The 26,204-nt window shown below is 37.5% G+C and overlaps 1 protein-coding gene across 1 annotated transcript in view; it reads right to left on the bottom strand.

Moving 5' to 3' along the window:
• The window catches only part of nrxn2a (neurexin 2a), a 401,294-nt gene that overhangs the window by 317,702 nt on the left and 57,388 nt on the right, over positions 1-26,204 (bottom strand). Inside the window, exons 2-4 of the mRNA XM_016244908.1 lie at positions 16,241-16,385; positions 15,160-16,113; positions 5,216-5,236 (exon numbers count right to left, since the gene is read on the bottom strand). Of these exons, the coding sequence (XP_016100394.1) occupies positions 5,216-5,236; positions 15,160-15,883 (745 nt within the window). The 5' untranslated portion in view covers positions 15,884-16,113; positions 16,241-16,385. The remainder of the gene's footprint in view (positions 1-5,215; positions 5,237-15,159; positions 16,114-16,240; positions 16,386-26,204) is intronic.

Genomic DNA, 26,204 nt, shown 5'->3' with positions numbered 1-26,204 from the left:
GGCCTATCCCTACGTTGCTGTGGAAACAAGGCGAAATTATGCTTGCTAGCTTACTGAACTCTATGGAAGTCAGTTTCAGCTACAACAAAAAAGAAATAAAATAAAATCAGCACACAAGAACTAAATTTAGAGGGCTCTCATTATTTCAAGATAACATCAGTTACTTCAAGACAATATGACTATTTCAAGATATTTTAAAGATACATCTATACAGAAACTCAGTTTGACATTGCATTTAAAAAAATGACATTATTTTCGAGTTGGTATCTAGGTTTGGTATTTCTTAAATGTAATATTTCCTAAACAGTCTCAAAATAATGAGATATTATCTTAAAATAATTAAAATCAAGATTGAACTCTCAATGAAAAACAATATTTACTCAATAATTAGATAGGACCTCATGATTTTGAGATGTCTCATTTCAGACATTTCAAGATTATTTTTTTGCGATTACTTTGAGATATCATTATTTTAAGATACTTTAAGAGATATTACTTTATAGAAACTACCCTTAATACAAACTGAGTCATTTGACATTTTAAAACAATGACATCTTAAAATATGAAATTACTACGTAACGCTTTCTGAAGCAACTCAAACAATGAGATATTATCTTTAAAGGGATAGTTTACCCAAAAATGAAAATTAACCCATGATTAATTCACCCCCAAGCCATCCTAGGTGCATATGACTTCCTTCAGATGAATACAATCAGCGTTATATTAAAAAAAATCTCTTGGCTCTTCCAAGCTTTATAATGGCAGTGAATGGGGGTCGAGATTTTGAAGCCCAAAAGTGCATCCATTCATCATTAAAAATGCTCCACACGGCTCTGGGGGGTTAATAAAGGCCTTCTGAAGTGAATCGATGCATTTGTGCAAGAAAAATATCCATATTTAAAACTTTATAAACCGCAATCTCTAGCTTCTGCTAACTGTTGTATGAGTGTTCATGAGAAAGTGGTGTTCCAGCAGATGACGTAGGACAGCTCTGGTGAGAAGTGACGAACGAGAAAGCGCAGAGGAGAGAGCAAAACAAATGCACTGCCATTAAAAAGCTTGGAAGAGCCAGGACATTTTTTTAATGTAACTCAGATTGTATTCGTCTAAAAAAAGAAGAAAGTCATATACACCTAAGATGGCTTGAGGGTAAGTAAATCATGGAGTAATCTTCATTTTTGGGTGAACTATCCCTTTAATGAAAATCAAGATTATTTTGAAATCATTTTAAGAGACCATTTCATTTTATCTTGAAAACATGAGATTTCAAAATAATCAGATGCAGTACTAATTCAAAATAACAAGATAGAATCTCCAATAATGACGTGTTATCTTGAAATAATGACCTGTGTGCTGAATTGTTTTTATTTGATGTGGCAGAAACACAAATGCCGTGTGGTAGAGCAGAGAATTATTGCCACACAAAAGATCACAAATATCATAAAAAGAGAAATATCACATGCTGCCTCCATCTGTGAACACTAAGAATTCTCAGGAAGCAAGCGACTGTCATAGTCTAATAAGCTACTGGTGACAAGATGCTTTGCAAATGCTCAGTATATAAAACTCTGAGCCATAACAGATTCTCTATCTACTGCATATCAAAACCTGATCTCTGATTAGCTCCTGCACGGCACTGAATGAGAAACTTCTGAATATGTGGAGAGGGGATTAGCCTGAAACTCCTGGAGGCTTTCCTTCAGATGGAGGATTATATCAAGGTCACTGAGGTACTGGGAGGATTGGGTATGGCAGTGCCAGCTGTACCCGCTCTTCTGACGTCCTCACATGCCTCTGCTCTCACGGGCAGCTGACGGTCATGGTCACGGCGGTCAAGCCTGCTCTGCGTTACCTAACTGGAGCAAAAGTTGGATGCAGAAGAGCTGAGCTTTAGATTACACTCTGGCACTCAAGACTGGCACCGATGCCTAAGCGAGCAGCAGTGAACATAAGAGCATTTCCTCTAAGGATGGAAGCAGAAGTATGATAAGACTGTAAACATCCTGAAGCTGACGGTATGCACGAGAGCACAGACAGCTAACTGAGGCAACTTAAAATCCCAAAACATGCTGTCTACACGCACATCGTCAAGTCATATGTCCTCGACACGGAGTAACAAGTGTAACTGAGTAAAGCACGGCGTCCTGCAGGGATGTAGAGATTTGTTTAAAACCCTGGGTAAATGTAATCCGGGGTTATCTATCTACTTCTCACTGCTCTTTCTCTACCCTGGGCTAGTAATTAATCCTGGGTAGTCATGTTTAAAAATTTCACACTGTACATTTGTAAACAATGTTATTTGTATATTAACACTCTTATTTGCATATGAGGTCAACAACACTGACTGGACGGAAAATGTTGCAATCCAGTTTGGCGGTTTTAAGCCTCCTGAAATGCATCAAAGCAGATGCTGAAAATTAAACCGCAAAAAGACAGATGCTGAAATTAAACAGCATTTCTGTGGCTCTACAAAGCGCATTAATACTTAATGAGATGTTTGTTTAGTTGGTAATGCTTTATAAGAAGGTTAAATTCATTAACACTAATTAATGTATTTGATATCATGAACAAATACTTTTGTTCACAGCATTTATTAATCTAGATTAATGTTAATTTGTAAATATAAGTGCCATTTTTCATTAATTAATGTTTATTTCGCAACACACTAACAAATTATCATTTAGACAAGAAATGGTTAGAGAGTCGGACTTGTAACCCAAAGGTCACAGGTTCGAGTCTTGTTACTGGCAGGGATTGTAGGTGTGGGGAGTGAATGACCAGTGCTCTCTTCCACCCTCAATACCACGACTGAGGTGAAACCCTTGAGCAAGGCACTGACTGAACCCCCAACTGCTCCCTGGGCGCCGCAGCAAAAATGTGTGTTCATGGTGTGTGTGTGTTTGTTCACTAGTCACTGCTGTGTGTGTGCATTTGGATGGGTTAAATGCAGAGCACACATTTCAAGTATCACCATACTTGGCCACACGTCCTTTCCTTTCCTTTCCTTTCCTTTAATAATGGTAATGCTACCGTTTAAAAGTTTGGAGACTGTAAGATTTGTGTTTTTTTTTTAAGTCTCCATTTCTCATCAAGACTGCATTTATTTGATCAAAAATATAGTACAACAGATAAAACAGTTAAAAGTTGAATTATTATTAAAATTTTAAATTTCATTACAATTTTACATTTTCTATTTTAATATATCTTAAAATGTATTTCTGTGACACAAAGCAGAATTTTCAGCAGACATTACTCCATTCTTCAGTGTATTTCTAAGCATTAATTTGAAATATAACATTATAAATGTCTTTACTGTCACTTATTAAACAATTTAATGTATCCTTGTCAAAAATGTATAAATGCTGCAAAAGTAAGGTTCGTTTTTAGCTATTGTGAAAAACATGATGATTTGAACAGAAACCCCTGCTAAAAAAGTTCAGAGTTCTGAATATAAACTAACTTTGATTGCTTCCTAACTATCTTACCTAGCAAGTCTTGTTTTCAGCTTTACTGTAATTTTTGGTGCTCCAACTAGACAAGCACCAAACTGACAAGAAGCATCACAGAAATCCGTGCAGATGGTATTTTCAGCAGTGACATGGCTGAGGCATCTGACCTAACACAAAAACACATTTTCTCATATCTGCTTTCTGCTACAACACCTCCGTCTTCCTGTGACCACCCAAACACGAACAGGCCCATCCACAAACACTCACTGGATCTCCATGTGACAGAATTTTAATGCCATACATACACTATTTGATGGGACACCTAAATCGAGCTTTTCAGATGTCACACTGCATTCCAGAGAAAGTGACAAAAAAAACGGAGTGGTTGTGAGTTTGCTTGAATGAGTGTCATCTTTGTTTTCATGCGTTCTGCAATGGAAACAAAGTGCTGACACTGTGTGAAAGCTTTAATCCAATAAAGACACAAGCACTTGCTTTATATGGCACATCCCTGTCCAATTCTTGCCATTTGATGTCCGCATAGTCCTAGCACTTGAGCTCTTCACAAGGGAAACGGAGGATGATTAAAAGTCTAGGCTAAAAGCACATGTTGTAAAAGAAGGCCTCTGTCATCCACTAGTGTCACTGTGGCCTGTAAGATAACCTTCCTCTGTTGAGAACGAATACAATACAGACACCGCCAATGATCACAAGCGCTTCAATGACATCACTGAGTGTACATTTTAAATAGAGCAGACCTTTTCACAATAGACTGCTCCTTTTTCAAGACCTCAGACTTGTGCCTCTATTATATTTTTGGCATTTTTTTCGCCATTTCCTTCTTGCTATTTGGATTTTCAAACTGCTCACAAAAAGATATACATTAAAAAAACCTGACTTTCTTCAGTGTATCTGTTAACAGTGTTTTAACAACTACTGAATAATGCAGTACATCATAATTTTCAAGCCCAGACATCACATCAGCTCCGAGGCACAATATAATACATTTTAAATAACCAAGGCATCATGAATCTCCTCGATCAGAGAGACATTTTTCATCACTCGCTTTTGAGAATCAAGATTGAGTTGATGAATTTACCACAGGCCTCAGACTCAACCTATCCATCCACATAAAATATCGAGGTCCTTGGAGCTAAAAAACAAAAGGGCGGACATCACAAACCGTGGCGTTTAAGTTTTATCATTCACACAGAAGGTGTTGGAAGAATAATATATACTTGGGATCTTCTCCAGCATTCAAACTTGTGAGTTGTGAAGTGTCAAGCCTTGCAGGATTCATCTCCTACGCCGCTCTCGCCCTAACTGCAAGGTTCAATTTATCTTCCCCATGAGCTGTATATGGCAGAGCGGTTTTGCATGACCACTGCCAGCTGCCTTAATCCTAGCCTGGGTTGCACTTACGCGGTCTAATTCAGCAGATCTAATTCAGAGATCATTTAAAAGCTGCAGGGCTGGAGCCCCGAGCCTCCGGCCCTGCAAAACTGGAGACCGAGCATTACAAAATCCTCCACAACATAGACGGTCCACCGTTTACTCGCGCATAGCCGGTGTGGTGCGTGCAACGGCACATGCCGCTCAATCTGTCGCTGAATCTGGTCTTTGTCTCATGCAGGTGAGTGATTTTAGTCCACTCGAGTCAGTCAGCAGAACTGCAGTACAAACTGACAATGCAAGGAAGGATGACACCAGCATCACTATCAGCTCTGGCATATCAGATATCTGAAAAGACAAAACATTGGTCTTACCTCCTAAAACTTGCTGGAGAGCTGCAGCAGGAATGATGGGAAAGAAAAAAGAGAATAATAAATCAACAACACAGAATTCACCATTTGTCATTCAGGCTGTTGAAACTATAATGAGAAGAACTGAAGACTATATGCATGTGTAATTGCTAGGTGAGACTATCAAAATATCAAGTTAGGTTATGGTTCGTATTTAATTAAATATATCTTGTTTGAATGTCAAATCCTGCTATTATGAACCAAATGTTACATGGAAAACAGCTAAAATGCAAACTACTATAAATATAAATTTAATAAAAGTATGTAGGCCTACTTGTAATCCTACACTTCATAAATATTCAGGTGTGGGAGCAAAACATCATGTGGATCCAAGAAAAATCATATGCATCAGTAAGATAAGCGTTCAAGGAACTCAGAGGGTGAAAGTCATTTTTAAGTGGTTAAAGAGTATTACTCAAATAACTTTGAGGTCTTGTGAACTAAAATACCACCACTCGAGTATACAGTAAGTACGTACAAATGTTGTTGGCAGCAACTTTAAAAAGCTCATAATTGCATCCTTGGGAGTCTACTGTAGATTTCAGTCTGACTAAAACATGATAAAAATGCACGCACCACTTGTTTGAGTCATAAATCAAGTCATACTCTCAAATGTTATTGTCATTACTGCAGATGACTGTTTATAGTAGATGTCTAGATGATAAGACTCGTGGGAGCTGGGATGCTTGTTGCTCGTGTTGTTTTCTGAGATACAATGATGAAATCTATAAATGGGAGTTTCTTCAAGTTCGGGAGACTTATTTCCCAGGGGTTGATTTTTATTAAAACTAACAGATTTCAACTTTTCTTTGTGCTATATGAAGGTCATATTAAACCCGTCTTAAAATGTTTAACCAACTCTGCGTCCCAAAATGCCTACTGTACTTCTCTACTATACAGTAGGTGAAAAACAGAATGCGTGGTATTCATAAAACAGTTCGTGAAAAGTACCCGGATGATAGTTTGTGAACTCTGACAGCATGCATTTGATTCAGACTGCTTGTAATTTTGAACACACCCTATTTCGTAGATTATTTTTGGTAAAGATTTTTACCGGTTTTCCCTAGGAACACTAAAATATTATCCAAATCAACTGAAATAAGAATTTCTCTTACAATATGAAACCCCATCACAAAAATATGAATTACTACATTTAAAACTATGATAACAAAGAGTGAAATAATTGGTTTTCTCAAGTACACAAACTATAAAAATAGTGTCTGATTTTGATAAGAAATTAGACTCGTATCTAGTCTGTGATGTGTGAAAAAATCAAAGTTGAAAAAAAAACATGAATAGAACATTTTCAACCCTTGGGCTGTGTTGAAAATCCTTTTTAAAAATTGCCTGTAAATGTCTCATTATTCTATTATCACCAAGTCTTGTATCTCAGTCTTGTTTTAGGAACTGATTGGTCATTGGTCTTATTGATCGGAGCTTATGCACTACAGTTTTTGAGTGAAAGAAAGCATTATTTGTGGATAATTATGGCATTGCTCACTCCAAAACTGAAATAACAAGTGCAACAAGGTGGGAGGAAAAAAAAGTACAAGACAATTATAAATTGGGGGGCTGTTGAGCAATCAGTAAGTTTTATTCTAATGCAATAACACTAACCAGAATTTTTGGGAAAAAGAAAATCCCCTCCAGGTCAAAATGACTGGAACACAAGATCAGGGTTAACCATGTGTCATTTCTAATCAAGCTATAGCAAAAAAATAAAATTTTAAAAAGTGACAAAATGTGAATACATTTAAGAGCACAGATGCATAAAATGCAAGTTATGAAATAAGCCTTAGTAAGATGTTGGCCATTTGACCAAAAAAAAAAATAGTCCAAATGTCATTCACACCATTTCCTCCATTAGTATGCTACTTATGACACTGGAACTTTATGACTTTAAGGGGGAAAAAATGGCAGAATTCTCCTTATGCATGCAAATCAACTGTTGAACAATTTAGCAAACAAGTTTAGCAGAGAAATTAAAATTAGAAACAAATATCACACTATTTATTTTGAGTAAATTCATCAAACCATTATCATACCATCAAGTGAAGTCACTATTACTTTTATAGCACTTATAGCAACAATATATATTGTATCAAATCCGTTTTTCAGAAAACCATGCCTTCATATACTCGTTGTGGCAAGATGTTCAACTGAAGAGAGAGAAGGAACCAGGCTTTCCTCCTCCAAGGCACACATTACAATATATGTATATTACAAAGCTAAATATTATCTACTTACATAATATGCATAACACTAATCACGTGTTCATTGTTTTAATTATTCATATGAATCAATGGGTACAGACAAAAAGTAATTTGGGACTCATTAATACCGTGATTTGAATGTGATGACGTTGAAAACATGCTCTCCAAGAGGCCAAAAGGTCAGGTGCTACCTTAATGACATACTCGAGACCACAGGACCGACTCAGGCGAGCACAGGGCCGAGCGAGGCACGGAAAGCCTTTACTGTGAAATAATAGGAGTCAAGGGAGAACGTCAAAGGCTTGCTAGGTGGAGCTAGTGTGGGGCTGGATGGTCTGGTCATGGAAGGTGAGTCAGATCACTGTTGCCACTGTGATAATGAGGAGAAAGTAGCTGTGAGAGGAGCTGTTTGCAGCTCTTAAAAGGTGGAGGGCAACAATCCTCGCTCTAAAACACTAATGAGAACACATGGTGGCTTCCACATGACCATTGAAAACACAGACCTAACCCTACGGCCAATTAAAGAGGAATCTTTGCGAATGTTATATTGCGATCATCATTATGTGGCCATGGAGACGCCGGCGTGTAAACGAGCACCCGGGAGTTGCTCTATTATCCATTTTCCTAATCTCGGTCACTCAACGGCTACAAATTAAATCCGTTGTTTCCAAGCAGATCTTAATGGACTGCTTTATCAATGAAAAGGCGATTTGGACTGTCTGTCAGATACCACAGGTGCGAGGGGGATGTTAGCGCACCCCAACAATGTTTGCAAAGGGAAGCTGAAAGCACAACAAAAGCTGGGACAAAAGACGACACAAATCCCTCAGCGCAAATGCTGCTCGATTGCCTGGAGAGAGACAGTAAATCTCTTAATCACACTGTGTTTGTGGGATCTGCTTGCTTGGCTCAGGATATCAGGCCATGCAAAACTCTCAGCCCCCCATAAATCACGAGGGCCGCTTTAACCTTTACAAGTGCTCTCCTCGGCTTCCTCAAATTGGTCACGGCAACAAAGTCCCGGAGAATTGTAATGAATCGAGCATGGCCGTGAGAGCTGACATGGTGACAGCATCTTGAGCTGGTGCTAGGCTAGCGCCACACGGGTTATTAGCATGATCTCAGCCTGTCGGTCTGAAAAAGCCAGAGTGGCATGTAATCTGTCTCTATTTAGTGAAGTGATGCTAATCCCTCTCTTGATCTAAATCCGGTCCTCCAGTGTGAACTCGAACGAGACGAGGCGTCTCCATCAACCACCACAATGGAGGAAGTGTCTGTTTACAGGAGCTAAAATATGCAATCCACAGACTTTTTGATTGTTATTGCAGTAAATCAATAATATAGGTGTCAGCCACTTAACAAAACAGCTTCTCACCTGGAGCATGGCTTCTCGCCAGCATCTTATTGGCAGCTCGTTTCATTATCTGTTTTTGCAACAGTTCGTTTGATCATCCTGCATAATTGTACGTGTGAAAGTTATGATTTTTAATCAGGCATAAATAACACAGAGGCTGAAAATCACTTTCACAATGTCTCACTTTAACTGTACCTCAAAGCTGGAATGAGCAGCCGAGTCCCCTGCCAGCTTCAAGAAATGCCTAAAGACACCACTCTTTGGTGAGCACTTGTCTCGCGATTGTTAATGCACTCTTTCCAAAAAGAAAAAACATTATTCTTAAACTACTTTTTCACTGAATCTCAATGCCATTGCTGTTTTAGTCTCCCAGGGCACAAAAGTAAGGGTAACACTTTAGTATAAGGACCCATTCTCACTATTAACTATTAGCATGCCTATTAATAACATATTGGCTGCTTATTAGTACTTATAAAGTACATATTCTGCATGAGTCATGACCATGTTCTACATCCCTAATCCAAACCCTAAACTTAACAACTACCATATTAACTATTAATAAGCAGCAAATTAGTAGCTTTTTAAAGCAAAAGTCATAGTTAATGGTTTGTTAATAGCAAGAATTGGAGCTTAAGATAAAGTATGATCAAAGTATTATTTTTTTTCGTTTGGCCCAGTCAGTAATTCAGATTTCGACTTGGTCTGCCAGTGTTTTCACTGGCCTCACCAAAAAAACAAGCATTGTAAATACAGACAGATAATTTGCTCAGACTTTTTGCATTTTAAAGACTAAAATAAAAAGTAATTTGTTTATTTTCTTCACACATCCCATGTGTCATGTTTCATCTTGAGCACTGACACTGATGTCTACTTGGTAAACAAGCGCACTTTTGCTAAAATTTTTGGAGTGAAAGTCTGGGCCAAGGTTACAAGAAAATGTATTCATTAAAGGCTTTTTTTAAAGCATGAATTATGAAGGCATGATCAATTATTTACACGAAAAATGTAACCTTCATATAACAAAAAATCTGTTATCTTAAAAAACAAATAAAATATATACAGTGCTTGTAATTGAAGAAAGAAGTAATTAATATATAATTTGATAATGCACTGATCCTAGCATTATGTTCTGATGTTCTACACCATTTAAATGATATATTTCGTTTTTTAAATCAGGAACAAATAAATGTGTGACACTTAAGAACTAATTTAATGAGAATTAGCTAGTAAGTAGTAAGCTAAATAAGTAACAAGTAATCCTGACGTTTTGTGGATGAAAATCATGAAAACATGAACTCCAGCAATACCCTTTTATCCCTTTGCAGTCTGCCTTTATTTTCCACTATACGAATTTTGAAAATGCAAAGCCACACAGGCAAACCAGCAAATGCACTTGAGTGCACAGGGATGGGATTTGGGGTGTCTTTCCTAGGTCTAAAAGCAAATCTGACAAGCTCCAACAAGCTCCTTTTATTAAACAAAGAAAGCAAATGCAAGCAATATCTAACACGAAGATCCTTTCCCTCTGAGAAGGAGAACTAGCATTCATTTTGACCTTGCAAAGACCTGCCGCAAAAATCAGGTGGTGTGTTGACAGATCATGTAGACCTACTGATAACCGAGTGTTCATTGCATGAAAGAAAATAAGTGGGTGAATCATGAGGGACACGGAGTTGGAAAATTACGTTTTATATGAATTCTCATCCTCCTGTGCCGATTTTTTTTTCATTGACACCAAAGATAGATATCAATATCTATATATCTATAAGTAGAACTGATATTTGATCTTCCTGTAATTCAAATACATCCAACATTATTAGTAACACCAAATTAATTCTATTAACCACAGTTAATTGGCAAATCAAAAAAAAAAGGAATACTTAATACAAAAATTAATTTACTCTTGATTCGGTCAGCAGTTTCAAGTTAACAGCTCACTGGAGGGGAAGATTATCAATAAAATACATCTTCAATATCAGCCCATTCCTCACAGGAAGCTATTATAAGGTTTCAAAAGACAGGGACTGTGTTGTATTGCAAACGGCCACCAAGCAAAATTAACAAGGCAGCTGAATAGACTCCATGTCCTGTTTTAATTACTTGCTGAATTGCTGCCTAGTGTGTAAACCATTATTTAGCTTCTTGTGCCCTCTGCCAAGTGTGGTAAACTATGGTGCTGATTACCGCACAACCGGCTACTGGCAAAAACACACAAGCCCTGAGCCGGGTGAATGTAGCTAACCTCACTCGCTTGCGTTTTGGCCCCAAAAGAAATACAAAACTGCACAATGGCAGCAGATGCCTGTCTGATAGCGAAATACAGATGCTTGCATCCTTGGCACACACAGCTCGATATTGAGGGCGACCCAGACTAATTTGTGTTGATAAATAAGACAGACTCTCTGTCTACATTATTTAATCCTGGGGAGCGGATGGCCTTGTTTTCACAGTGAAAGCTTGTTCCCTGTACACTTAAAGAACAGCCTCTGCGAATCGAGTCTCTCATACAGACTAAAAAGACCACAGAAGGGATGGAGTCCAACGCTACTGTACATGAAAAGGTTTTTTGTTTGATGCAAACTAGACTTCTTCGGTGATGTGCTCTTGCTTTTATAGAAATAATCAGTAGACTGTACGGGTGGGCGGTATGACCAAAACCTTATATCACTGTATGAGTAATTGTATATCATGGTAACCGTATATATATATATATATATAGATAGAGTTATTTCTGCAATATTGAAACCACTGTAGCTCAAACAGTATGGCACTAGTATTGCCAAGGTCATGGGTATGATACCCAGGGAAGCCATTAACCGACAAAAGGTAAACCTGAATACGATTTAAATCGCTTTAAATAAACGTGTCTAATGTAAAATAAAATTTAAAAATCATAAAAATTAAATCATGCCTATAATGAAATGTAGGGTGAATTAATGAATTAATATAATGCAAGCTATTAATAAATACAAGTTATTATAGATGCTAAAAAGATGAATATTTGCACATTTTGGTTTGCTTTATTCAAGTGATTGGACAAATTAATGAATAAATTAATACAAACTATTATATAAAATACAACTACAGCTCGATATACTGACTGAATGTTCTTTTTTTGAAATATATGTTTCTGGATAGATGAAAAAAAAAAAGAAAAGAACACTGGAAGCACCCATCTGTGACAGTTTGCAGAGTATATTATTTTTGCTTGCTATAGTTTTTTGCTTGGTGTCAGATTCTTCAAACCACAACAAGGATATACCTCAGTATAAACGCTACAGCAGAATCTCCTCCAGCCCTGCAAGACTGTGGTTCTGTACAACTAAAAGTAAAAGCCTGCTTTCGTCATCTCCAGGCATATGAAAGCATCCCGTTAATGAGGAACACTTGTGCCTGTGTGCAGTTCTGCTTATGTGCCTTTTAAAATGGTAACCGTATTGATTTTAAGAGCTCCCAGCAGGCCCGTGTTAATGATGTATATATATACACAGCACAGAAGCGGTGGCGATAATACAGCGTCTGACCAGCACTGCAGTTTCTGCACCACTCATGCAACTGGGTTGAGATCTCATTAGCATGCCTGATGCAGATGCAAGAGAAAAGATGCATACTGCTGATATATCGCTTTGGCCTAGATTTCTATTGTGGCGAGGGCAGCCTTAATTGATACTGACGGCCCTCTTAGCTTTGAAGGTAAAAGCCTGCAAAATTTCACCTGGGAGGTTTGACAAGGGCACGGCGATGGAGACCACTTCCCACTCACAGTCTGGGAATATTGTTAAATATGAAAAGACACGCGTGTAATTAACCGCCACCGTTTGATGAGTCTCTGCTAATTCTTCAGAGGATTTGTTATATCAATACTTAACTAGAAATAATAATTACACTGTGACTCTTGATTATCTATGCATTTTTTTAAATACTCAAATACTCCTCTGTGTTTGATAAATCAGTCTTCCGATGGATAATCTCTGGAGTAAAAGAAAGGATTTAAGGCATGCGAAAACCAATTGTTCCTTTTAATATTGTCCTTTACCAGTGTCAAATCCAATTTGCTCTATCAACTTTCAGGAGGATTTATTTTTCTGTTCTTAACGTCTCTCCCCATCCCACATATCTCTCTTCTTTTGAAGAGCCGGAATATTTCATCTTAATTCGAAACGTACTAGCTGGACTCCGTCACGCTGGCGTTCTCTCTGTACAGAGCAAAGCGCCGCTTCCTGCCGACTCCACAGTGGGTAACCTGAGACTGCATTAAGTGAAAAGCCAAGCGTGAGCTGCCACGGTCTCTGTCCGCTGCCTGTTCAATTAGAAGGAGAAACGGACCAAATATATTTCTGTATGAAGTCATGCAGATTTGGCCTCGGGTTTAACACCGTACACTCCAAAGGGCTGAGACATTGCTGAGTGGCCCTAATTAGTCTACATATGTCACCTAGAACAGTTTCTATGGCAAATTGCTCTCCCATGCTCCAACACATGTCCATGTTTTCATCAAATTAGTACGGAAATATGCTACACATGCATACAGATCGTACACAGCTAAAATTACTAATGCAAACACATAGTTCTGATCATTTTCTGGCGAAATACATCAGTCCGAAAGGCTCGGATATGATTTACTGGTGCTTTGTATTGGATTTCACATAATAATACGGATATAAAATGAAAGATGTCTCACGGTGATAATGCTGGCATGATTTAGTGGATTATTACTTTGGTAGGTAGCATGATTTTCATTTATATTTCTGAATTTTCTCTATTTATTATAACTAGATTTTCCCCCATTTTGTTTAGCTACATTTTCAGTATTAAAAAGGCTAAAAGAAACCTTTTGATATGAATGAAGCTGACATCAGGATACAAATAATGTGCTATGCTTATCTTTCCGTCGCATATGTTTGAGATGCTTTTTTTTTGCATATCAATTCTTTATTTACAGTTAAAATAAACTTTTTTCTAAACAGCTGTAAACATGCAAACCATCTGAACCTGATCTAATGAGCTCTACATCCAAAGATATCTCATTAGCTATAAATTCTCAAGGCATTTTAAAAAGCTAATGTGCTGTTATACCAGACCATCTGAAACACACCACTGTAAAAGTGGTGTTTCAGTGCTTCATTAAAGTCGGCATGAAACGAAAATTCAGCCTGTTATAGAACCCATTCCTTTTTTTATTTTTTATTTTTTTGACCTCATCATTTTAAAATAACTTTTTTCACATACCCCCATTTTTAGTGCTACACCCACATCTAAATCAATCAACAACCGATGCATAGAAGCAAGTCTGTTCCTGTTACACCTGAATGCATGTCACAATATGGAAGAAAAGATCTGCCGCAACTTACGTTTTATCACAACTTCAAAGGAATGGTTCACCTACTTTTTTTTACTCACCATCAAGTCATTCCAAACCTGTATGACTTTCTCTTCTAAAGAATGCAAAAGGTGATTTCTTTTAAAGAACATCCTGGCCACTCTTCTAAACATAATGAAAGTTAACGAGACCTGAGTTTTTCAAGCAGCAAAACGGTAAAAAAAAAAAAAAAAAGCACCACAAATGCTTCACAGATGTGGTCCATCTGACTTGCATGCTATATTCATAGACTTCTAAAGTCATATAATAGCTTTGTGTGCAGAACACACAATTTAACTCCTTGAAAATTGACATCTGCCCTAAACTTCAACTCACTGGTTCACTGATCAGGTCACAGTGGATATCAGCTCACTGGAGAGGAAGATTATCACTGAATATAGCTTAGTCTTAATTTCAGTCTGTTCCTCACACAAAGCTCCCATATGCCTTCAGAAGACTTGAAACATAGTACACAATTCATATGAACCACTTTTAAGCTGCTTTTGCACTCTTTTCAAATCTTCAAAATCCCATTCATTGTAATTGAATAGAAAAGAGCGACCAGAATATTGTTCGAAATGTCTCCTTTTGTGTTCCACAAAAGAACGAAAATCACCCTCATTTTGTTCCAAACCCATGCGATGGCAGAATTTCCATGTTTGGCTGAGCTATTACTTGAAATCACCCAACTTTCCTAAAAATGTCAACACCGTGCTGCAGTTACACTATAGATATTGCAAACATTTTTGCAGTCAAACTGCAGTTTAAGAGCAGAGGAAGAAGATAAGACAAACACTCAACCAAACGATTAGAAAACAGGCAGACCAGATCAGATAATGGTTAATAATTTCCAACTTCTGAGGCCTTGAGTTCCATAAAAGCAAACATTTTACCTTGACAGCTAAGCGCGTTATCCAGTAAGGCATTGTGATAAGAACATCTTCAAGTTATGTAAGGCCTTGAAGCACATCACCTTGCTTACCTTCAGTGCAGTATTTCCCTTTGTAGCCAGTATTAGAGCAATCGCACAGCACCTCGCTGTCATGAATGGAGCAGCGTCCTCCGTTGCTGCAGGGGTTTTGTTTAGTACACAGGTATTCCAGATCGTTCTTCACGCTCTGACTGTCCAGGAGAGCAGGAGGAGTCTCTCCTAACTTCAAGTTGGCGATCAGGCCTCGGAAAGGCGGCTCGTACTTGACCGTGCTGGACGTGAGGGCAGAGAGACGCACATCTGGTGGGATCCCACCCACGTACAAGTCGCTAGCCACCATCATTTCCCTTCGCTTGGACTTCACCTCCACCACTTTGCTCTCCGCGTCCATTGCCAGCATGGTCTCACGATAATTCCTCGTGAGCAGCACGCGATGCCAGCGTTCGTCGTTGACATGTGTCTCCATGTGCAACGAGGCTGGCTCGCCGCAGTGGATAGCGAAGCGCAACTGCAGACGGCCGTCGTTGATCAAGAGCTCCAGGAAGTCGCAGTTGCCGCCATCGTCCAGGTACAGCACCACAGCTTTGCTGATGTTCGTCTTCATGGTGAAGCTCAGCTCTCCGGTGGCTCCCGCCTCCCAGGGTCCATAGCGAACCCACTGACCGGGCAGACCGTCGAACTCCAGAGCCGTGGTGACCGCAATGGCCACCATGAGCCCCAGCCAAACGGAGGCCCGCGAGTACATCACGCTGCACCTCCACTTCCGTGTCATCATCTTCCAAGCGTGCTCCTAATCCTCCTTTTCTAATGTTCCGTTTCTCTTAATCCACTGCAGAGGAGAGATTTATTCCCAGTCTAGCGTATTAATTTATCTGGCCTTTCCAAAATAGCGCTGCAGAAATAGCAAGGTCCCAGTTTTCTAAAAACCGCCTAATATTTTAGAGTTTCTTTTCACTTGATTCTCCATCTTGATTCTCTTCTGAGTAACTCCATTGAGGAACACTTCTGAAAGACCGTGTATATATATATAAAAAAAAAAAAACTCACACAGTACTTAGTGCTTTGAAATCTAAAACTGCCCTAAAAATCTAGTTGACTCGACATCGTTAAAAGAACGATTTATGCATCTCACCCTCTGGTGAAAGTAGGATTACTGCTGCGGTTGTATTTTTCGTAGGTAGTAGGTCAAATACATGATTTCCCCCAGCTTCCTTTAGAGAAGTGCATCTGCATTCCACCGGTAAGTCGTCACCACCAGAAATCCTCTGACCAGGCCTCTGAAAGTTTAAAAATAAAACAGACAGTATGTTAATTTATGACCAAACTCACATGCACTCCTAAATTTAGTCTGTGACTCATATCAAAGTACAATCATTTCTGGCCTTTAGTTGTGAATTTCTATTAGGGGGTCAGTTTGATCACAAAATCAAGACCTGGCAGTGTGATTCCCTCGGCTGAGAATCTTTGAGCATAATGAAATCAATCTTTAATGCACTTTGCAGTGTAACAGACTGGGCTAGTTGACAGATCCCCTCATTCGCTTTGCAAATTTGCCGATCAGTTCACAGATGAATATTCACAAACCAGCTCGCAGCTAGTGTTTTAAACAGCTCTGAGCCCCCTGAAGCCCTCTCAGTCAATCAAAACCTCTCTCTTTTACCCATATAGTGGCTGAGCATAGTAGTGCACTAGTGACAGCGTCTGAAAGCAGAGGATGACAGATAATAAGACAGAATGTGAGCGTAGTACGGGCATCAGGTGAGGAGTGTAAATGACGCATGTTTATTAATGAGGAGTATGCAGCGGCATGATCGCACCACACTCCTTTTATTTGTGTGCGCTGTATGTGTGCCGAATTCATTAAAGGGAATATGCAAATCTGTGATAACTGCTCAATGCTTACAGCAAATTAACAGTAACGTCTGATATAGCGGGTCAGTTTTGAGTGCTAGGCTGTAGAGTTTGCAGCAGAATACTGCAATATACGGAACACTGTAGGAATTACACAGCATATAACCAATCACATATCAAGAGTCTGGAGATACTCTATGGCCGACAATAATGCTCATGTCCATAACTGAATCATCATTTTATGAATTACTACTTGATCAACAGAAAACACAAAATAGCTATTTAAAAAAAAAAAAAGTGTAATACTTGGTTTCCATGGAACAGTTTGATGTAAACTGACGCAAGTATTTCACAAAGTTTCGTGAATACAGTATACATTTATAAATAACAATCCCCAACAATCAATCAGTAAATCAATTAATCAATCAGTCAATCAATGTTAGTCGTTATTGAAATAAATAAATAAAGGCTGTCAAATTGATTAATTGTGATTAATTGCATCCAAAATAAAAGTTTGTGTTTACATAATACATGAGTGTGTACTGTGTATATTTATATATACATAAACACACACACACACACACACACGTGGGTCAAAGACGTTAAGATGTCTGCATCAAAAGAAATTTACAAAAGTGATTTTATGTCCATAGAAAGCACATTAAATGCAAGTAAAGTGTCTACTTTTAAGGTTTTAAAATAGTTTTTGGAGGATAAAATGTCAAAATTGGGTTGAAATAATGTTACATTGTCATTCAGTGTAACACAATATTTACGTAAAAATTCAAACAACATGCTTATTCTGACGTGTACATAATATATATAAAAATAAGGGAGCATATACAATTTTATTGTGTTTTTAAATTAGTAAAAAATTCTTACTGACAAATGGGCAAAACCTAGGATAGTGGCAAATTTAAAAAATGTAAAACTACAACTAATTAGTATTTGGGGTGAAAGTAATTAGTCTTTTAATATGTCATAAATTGATTTTTTTGTTGTGAATATACGCCTGACAAGATTGTTACACTGAATGACATTTTAGTGGGTCTCTTCTGTAAATCAGGGAAAAATGTATGATATTTATTTTTTGCAACTGAATTAAACATAAAACTTTTTAATTTTTTTTGGGGGGGAAACAACAACAATTTAAAGTAAAAATTCAAACAACATGCTTATTCTGACGTGTACATAATATATATAAAAATAAGGGAGCATATACAATTTTATTGTGTTTTTAAATTAGTAAAAAATTCTTACTGACAAATGGGCAAAACCTAGGATAGTGGCAAATTTAAAAAATGTAAAACTACAACTAATTAGTATTTGGGGTGAAAGTAATTAGTCTTTTAATATGTCATAAATTGATTTTTTTGTTGTGAAAATACGCCTGACAAGATTGTTACACTGAATGACATTTTAGTGGGTCTCTTCTGTAAATCAGGGAAAAATTTATGATATTTATTTTTTGCAACTGAATTAAACATAAAACTTTTTAATTTTTGGGGGGGGGGACAACAACAATTTAAAGCAGTATTACACTTATTGTTTTTATGCTTAAACGCTTTTTCGTCTTTGACCCACATACATGTATACATTTAAGAAATACATGTAATATATATTTATATTTCTGTATAAAATAAATCCTATATAAATAAATATATATGCACACATATTTCTTAAACGTTTGTGTGTATACATATAAATATACACAGTACACAGACGTTTTATTTGGAAACACAACCCTTTATTTTGGATGCGATTAATCGCAATTAAAATAAATAAATAAAACCTCATCATCTTCATCAAGCCTAATTTATATACAAGATGACAAATGACTTGAAATATCCATTAAAATATCCATGGCCCAACACTGTTTCAGTGAATGAAAGAAATCTGCCATGGTCAAAATGAAACAAACTGCTTGTTTTCCATGACTACATAGTATAAAAGCAAATACACCATACAATAATAATAATAATAATAATAATAATAATAATAGTTACCTTTAAAATAAATAAATAAATTAGTTCTTATTACTATAAATAAATAAAATAAAAATCATCATCATTATAATCATGCATAATTTAATATACAAGATGACAAATGACTTAATTAAAATATCCATGGCCCAGCAATGTTTCAGTGCTGACATAGTCAAAATAAAACACAAACAGCGTGTTTTCCATGAATACATAGTAAAAAAAAAAGCAATTACACCATACAATAATAATAATAATAATGATTGCTCTAAATAAATAAAATTAAAATCATCATCACTATCGTTATCATCATGCATAATTTATGTACAAGATGACAAATGACTTAATTAAAATATCCAGTGAATGACAGAATTAATGCTGACATGATCAAATTGAAACAGCTTGCTTTCCATGAATGTAATATAAAAGCAATCGCACGACACAATAATAATAAATTGTCAATATACTACTACTGAAATCAATCAATCAATCAGACCTAATTTACACATATAATGACGAAGATGTCATTAAAATACCCACAGAGCACTATTTCAGTGGTTAGAGAAAAAGACAGATGAATAAGGTAACAAGTGAAGTGAATAAGACATAAGAAAGGTTTTTGAGATGAATTACCACGCACAAATGTGGCGCAACTGCTCAGTAAATTTGGCCCAGGAAAACAGATCACCGTGCAGCAGGGTGCCATACAGAGCTCAGGGGTGCCCTCTGTTCCTCTGGCCTAATCAGCATCCATAAATAAAGGTGCTTGCATGGCGGAAGAGATGATATTGAAGCAATATGCACTCCGCGAGCGAAGAAAAATTAATTTGATGACAAAACGAGAGCTTAATTTCTCATTTGCTTCGAATTAATTACTGTGATCGTGCACAAGAGGACTTTTCAAAAGACCTTGAAAGTGATAACAGCTTTTCTGCCTTTCAAAACCTGGCCTTAAATAATACTCTCCACTCATTGGAGAAAGAGCATAAGGAAAAATAGAAGGGTCTATTAGGTCGTTTTCTGCGAATAGTAGACGGGGAGGAAAAGATAAATTAAAAGGCCTGTTTTGAAAGGCTAACAACGGCACAGAATCTGTGGAAAATCTTCAAAAAAGGTCTTGTGAAAGATTATGTTCTCTTGTGTTTGTCAAAGGATTAGTGACTACATTTCTTAATAGCCATTCCATACAGCATGCAACACTGTGCAATAAAGCCAATGTGCACACATGGGGACGAGAAGAATTATGAAGCATAATTGGAATGAAAACACTCAATCCTATGCTATTCCAAATATATCGGCCATGTAATTCCGCTTTAACGCAGCAGACAGACTGTTCTCCCCACAGAAGGATCATTTTGTACTGCTGCATTGCATGCATTGTTCTGGAAGTGACAGTGACTTTATTGTCTGTAAGTAACAAAATGACATAAATGTAGTGTCTCTCAAAGGGACCCCATCTCACGCTTTATCAGCACATGCCAAAGTGCCTCAGGTGCGTGGCATGCTCATTTGTAACCGAACAGGTCTTGCTAAACATATGCAGGTTGGGAAACCAGTTGGAAATCCAAATAGAAAGCATTCCTCTTTTTCTCCCGGTACGGTCATTGTCATTAAGGTCATTATCTGCCCTTGAGCGTGATGCATGACTACAACACAGCGCATAACAATGAAGAGAGCAGGAGAGGCGGCCCTGACAAAGTGTTTGGCATGTTCCTGTCCACTCGTGACAGTGAGAAAACCCACTCTGAATGGTTATCTTCCCCCAATGATGTTTTAGTGCAGATTTAAGCACTCAACACTTGCTGATGAAAGCCCGGTTCCCAGGTCAGTGTGCTATCTGAGCTAGAACCAAATAGAATTAGCCATGCTTTCTGCTCTTACATTGGAGAGTAATGGACAGCATAAGGATGCACTGAGGGCACTTTAGGGAGCGAGTCCGTGGCGTGAATTTACAATTAGCACATACGCAACAAAACGCCCACTGAATACATGAGCATCTTTTGTCAAGCTTATATTTAAAGATCACACTCGAATTAGCACATTCATATTCAATTAAGCATTGCGGTTCTGCCTCACATTATTTCCTCTTGATGTTTCTTTTAATTAGCCAAATCAAATCGACATGATTAAAAACAGAGTCCTCCTCCGCCACCTACTCACACGGAATGGCAGTTCTGGAAAAAATCTGCCCCCTTTTGTAGCTGTAGAACAGCATCCGGGGCTGCGCTAAGCAGAAATGGCAGATGGCTAGCAAATGGTTGGTTCAGATTGTGCGTTCACGACTTCAGAGCACTTGGTCCATACGAGGAGAGATAATTGAAATGAGGTACGCGACTAGCCGCAAGGGAGACGGCAGCCCGCTGCTGTGCTAGAGAAGCCAGCTGTCCTTTCAGCACCACGGACAGCAGCCAGCAAATATCAGCACCACGGACAGCGCCGCTGACCACCATCAGTGAGAGCTCCAGGCTTGGATGTGAGATCAGTAGAGCAGCATAGGATGCAGCCGAAATCCCATTTAAGCAGAACTGTATGAGGCTCAGAGGGAGAGAGAGCTATAAGCTTAAAGTCCCAGATGATTGGGCTAACTCCACCTGTCTGTGATGGACGAAGGGTTCAAAGCAAGAGCAGGCAGAGGCTAGCAAACTCTTTGACATGCTTTCTGTAATCTAACACCCACTGGACCATCGCTTCAACCCATTTTTGTGGAAAACCTGCCCTTTTTACTGTGAAGTCTCATTGGAGGTGGGAATGCATTCAACCCAGGGCTGCCAACCACAGGTCCGTGGAGAAAACGGTCTACATAAAACTCCTCTTGACATTTCCAAACTGTTAACTAATTTCTAACTTTCCATCCCATGATCTGTTAAGCATTATATCAGGGTGTTTCAAGCACTTATGTACTTGGGCATGATATTTATCTTTTTGCTATATAAAAGGTCACATTAAAAATGTATTTGAAACTTATCACGCAATTCTACTTCTTAAATAATGACTTTTATTGTTTTATAAGAATAAAACCATAAAATCTAAATAAAAGACCCAGACTTTTGATCTTAAAATATGAAAATACATCATAAAAATATGCATGACATATATTTCTATTTTTCTAAGGTCATTTAATTCTAAATGTGGTTAAATGTAATTTCCACAATTTATTAATAAATTAGTATTAGTATTTTTATTAGTAGCAGCATTAGTATACGTATTATTAAATTATTTATTATTACTAGAGATAAACATATAATAGCTTGTACTATGTAATAATAATAATAATAATAATAATAAATGCATATATTTTATATAATGCAGTATACTATAATATAGTGACAAGTCATATTTTTATCTTTTTTGCACAATTTCTGTATCACTTTAAACATTATATTTACCTCTATTATTTGTATTAAAATGTTATTATTATTATTAGTGAAATATGATTGATATAATAATTATTATTCTTATATTATATTATATTATATTATATTATAAAGTGATTTTTTGCACATTTTCTGTATCACTTTTAACATTATGTTTACCTCTATTATTATTATTAAATTGTTATTATTATTAGTGAAATATGATTTGTATATTATATTATATCATATTATATTCTTTGGAGTCTTGGGTCATGGCTGGGTCATAGCTACTGCATAGTTATTCTTTGAAAGCACTGAAAATAAATACGGCTAGTCCCGCTAATTATGCAGAGAATTCAGGTCTTATTAAAACAGAGTGCTTGCCAGTGCTGTGTGGAGGTGTTGAGGAAAACCCCCAAATGTTCACATCAGGAGTTAGCATCAACTTGCTAAGCAGGTAACAAGTGTTTACCATTTACACCACTGTAATTGTGTCTAAAAAGGCCAAATAGGAGCATACAAAAAGATTCACTTCATTGTATACATTTACACACTTAGTATGCTCTTGACAGCTTGATGTGCATATGAGCAGGGACTTAAGAATTGACAAGGGACAATTCTAGAGAAATATGATCTTCATAAGCATTTATATCGAAGTTCAGCCAAATGTTGCTGGATGAAAGAGGCTTTCTGTGAATATCATCCATCGGAGTGCAGCAGGAGTTGTGATGCTCCATTAAAAACGTGTGTACGTGTAAATGTGAGATGGAGAGAGAAGAAGGAAGAAAGGAGGGGGTGAAAAGAGGGGGTGGACAGAGACAAGCAAAGTCGTTGGAGGGAGAAATAACACTTACAATGAAATGCACAGACACAATTCCATTATTAAAGCGTCTAACATGCGATCCAAAGACAACTTTAATTGTGCAGATACCTAAAACGATTGCCCTTTCTACATACATTCAGAACATCCGTGACGCCTCAGGGAGAATCATGCAGAACGTGAAGGGAGAAGGAGGAGGGAACTCTGAGAGGCGGAGCTATTTTGATTGACGCATGCCTCGACTCCGGCGACAGCTGCGGAGTCCACTCAATGACAAATTGTCAAGCACATAATCGCAGGCTAAAATACACAAGATCTAATTACCACACATTGTCTGAGTTTCCCCTTCATTCGATCTTGCAGGTGCCAGAAATAATTGCCATGTCTGAAAAGCAAAGAGTAGGCAAAGGCAAATCGAAAGAGCTGCGGCTAAAGAAATATGGGCAGAGGAGACTGTTGTTTTAAAAACCCCTCCGGTAAAAAACCATTGAGCTGTAAGGTGGTGCTGCAAGTATGCATTAATTGTGTTTTTCCTGACATATTGCAGAGTAGGCAAAAAAAGCCCTTCGGAATATCTGCGGTGTCATTGCATTATCTGATTTGCCATTCTGTCTGTTTTTTCAGCATGCTTCCACAGTTTGGAGGGTTTAACGGCTGTAGGAAGTGGGGTGGTTGACCGCGGGGAGTGCGAAGATGCGGGCTGACAGGGGTGGTCAAGACGTTGTGTGGCGGCTGTTGGAAGAGGACGGAGCTTGGTGGCTGGGATGTGAATGGAGGCGAGGGGAAGAGAGTACACCGTCTTGGCTGACTGGATGGAGAAGCCCTGGAGACCCTGGTGTGATGTAGTGCGGTGCAAAGCGTGGAGCGAGCGATAAGGTCAGGGCACAGCAGATACAGCATGTGGGCCTGCAGTCCTACAGGACCGTCTCATTTGTTTCCTATCACTTTCGCAGTCCAAAGGGAAGCCTGAGCAAGCAGGAACCAGGGGAGGACATAAATAAAGCTAGGATCATGTCACATCTTGAGGATGATATGACACACAATGCTGAGGTTCAGTCTGTTCCACATGCACGGGGTCGTAGTTCCTGGGGGGAAACCACAGGACTTGTACTTTCAACAATTATTTTCAATATTACAGTGAATGTTGTAAAGTTGCAAATACATGTCCTTTCTGCCCCCTGCCCAGAATCCACATACAGGTGAAGATCAGACATGACAGGTGTATAACTATTTAATGAACCAGAAAGAGAGCAAAATAGTCTGGTTCTCAGAAAAATCCCATTAATTTCCTCCAACATCAATGTTTAAACATTTTAAGACAGACCTACCATGAGTTGTGAGGTCATTAGGGTGAAGATATATGCTTTTGTAAAAGCTACAAGCCAGTGTTGTTTCAACTGCAAAAATGACATTTAATAGCCTCATTAATGGTAAACAACTACATTACCCATAACCCAAAAATTTCAGTTTGCTTGTTTTTTAACAAAGTTTTTTGTCTTTTATGAAAATAATTTTACAAATGGTCATTAGTAAATTTTTCCTTAAATGTTTCTTTAAATAATAGACAAAAAAATGACATCGGTTGACAATATGTTCAATATAAATAAAATATATCCAACTGCAACAGGCCAAACTTGGTCCACATTTCTTTTTTACATTTTGGAAAAAAGTAATTATTAATATTGAATTAATATTAATAAGAACTATATATTATTGAATTAATCTCATAATATACATTTTCGCAAAGCTTTACAAAAAGGCTTCACTACCCAACATTGGTTAACAACTTTACATTAGTTAACATGAACTAACAATGAAAAAATATTCTAAAACATTGATTAATCTTAATGTTTATCTCAACATTTACTAATGCATTGATAAAATCAAAAGTTGTATCTGTTAACAATTAGTGGTCAACCGATATGGGTTTTTTTTTACAGCCTATGCCGATGCCGATATCTTGGAAAGCGGGGAGGCCGATGGCCGATATAAAGCCAATATAATTTTATTTATTTTAATTAATATTTAAGAAATTTGAAATCATTTGAAAATGGATTAAAAATAATTGTGTAAAATAAACATACTTACACTTTAGAAGACAAAGCATTTTTCACAAATAAATAATTATTTAATAAAAATCTAATTCAAGAGGAAGTAAACACTGTAACCAACAGGGCACTCAGTATTCTGGGAAGTTTGTGTGCATTGGGAATCTTTATTTTTTTCAAATAAAGCCAAGGTAACACTCATGTTACATACAGCACGCAATGAAAATGACATGAATATGACAGTGGGCAAATGCATAAAGCGCAGCATAATTTGAAATCACTAACTTAGTTTAAAGTCAGCATTAAATTTGCACGGACCGACCGCCACACAGAGAACACGCGATCATGCAGGATACACATGCACACTTCACAAGATCTCACAACTGGATCCGACTAAGTTTGCAAGGTTTGTGAAATTAAATGTTCATTAGTCATTCAAAGATTGTTTAAATGATATAAATGCGTATTTGCTGAATAATGACGGCAAATGAGAAAGTATTATAATGTTTGCCTTTCTATTACTAATAATATTAAAGCAATCATTATAATACTTTTTTGTATACATTTTAACTCCTTTGTTTAACCGTTCAAACTGATTATTAGATAGACTTCTATCTACATTAGACAGAACTGAACGATGACAGCGAACAAGAGGGAGAATGTGAACAGTGTGCGCTCAGGCGCTGCCGTTCTCAGTGCGTCAAAATAAAAGTCAACAGCGCGGTCAAAATAAAAGTTCCGCCTCGAACACAGCAGCCAAACAGAAAAACTTATCGGCAGATGCCGATATTTGAAAAATGCCAAATATCGGCCGATATATTGGCCTTGGCGATATATCGGTCGACCACTATTAACAATTTTATTAAAGTCTAAGTTCTCCCCAGAATGTGTTTGTGAAGTTTCAGCTCAAATGTAAGCACATGTATGTTCAAACAACATTTAACCCTCTAAGCGCCAAAGTCGCAAAATTGCGACAGGACGTCATACTTAATAAAATAGACTGTAGTTCCTAATATGGTGTAATATCTCATTTGTATTCCCT

This window comes from Sinocyclocheilus grahami, unplaced genomic scaffold (genome assembly GCF_001515645.1).
Source record: "Sinocyclocheilus grahami isolate Dianchi unplaced genomic scaffold, SAMN03320097.WGS_v1.1 scaffold738.1, whole genome shotgun sequence".
NCBI lineage: Eukaryota > Metazoa > Chordata > Actinopteri > Cypriniformes > Cyprinidae > Sinocyclocheilus > Sinocyclocheilus grahami.
Note: the sequence above shows the minus strand (reverse complement) of the source record. Positions and strands in the feature narration are given on the sequence as shown.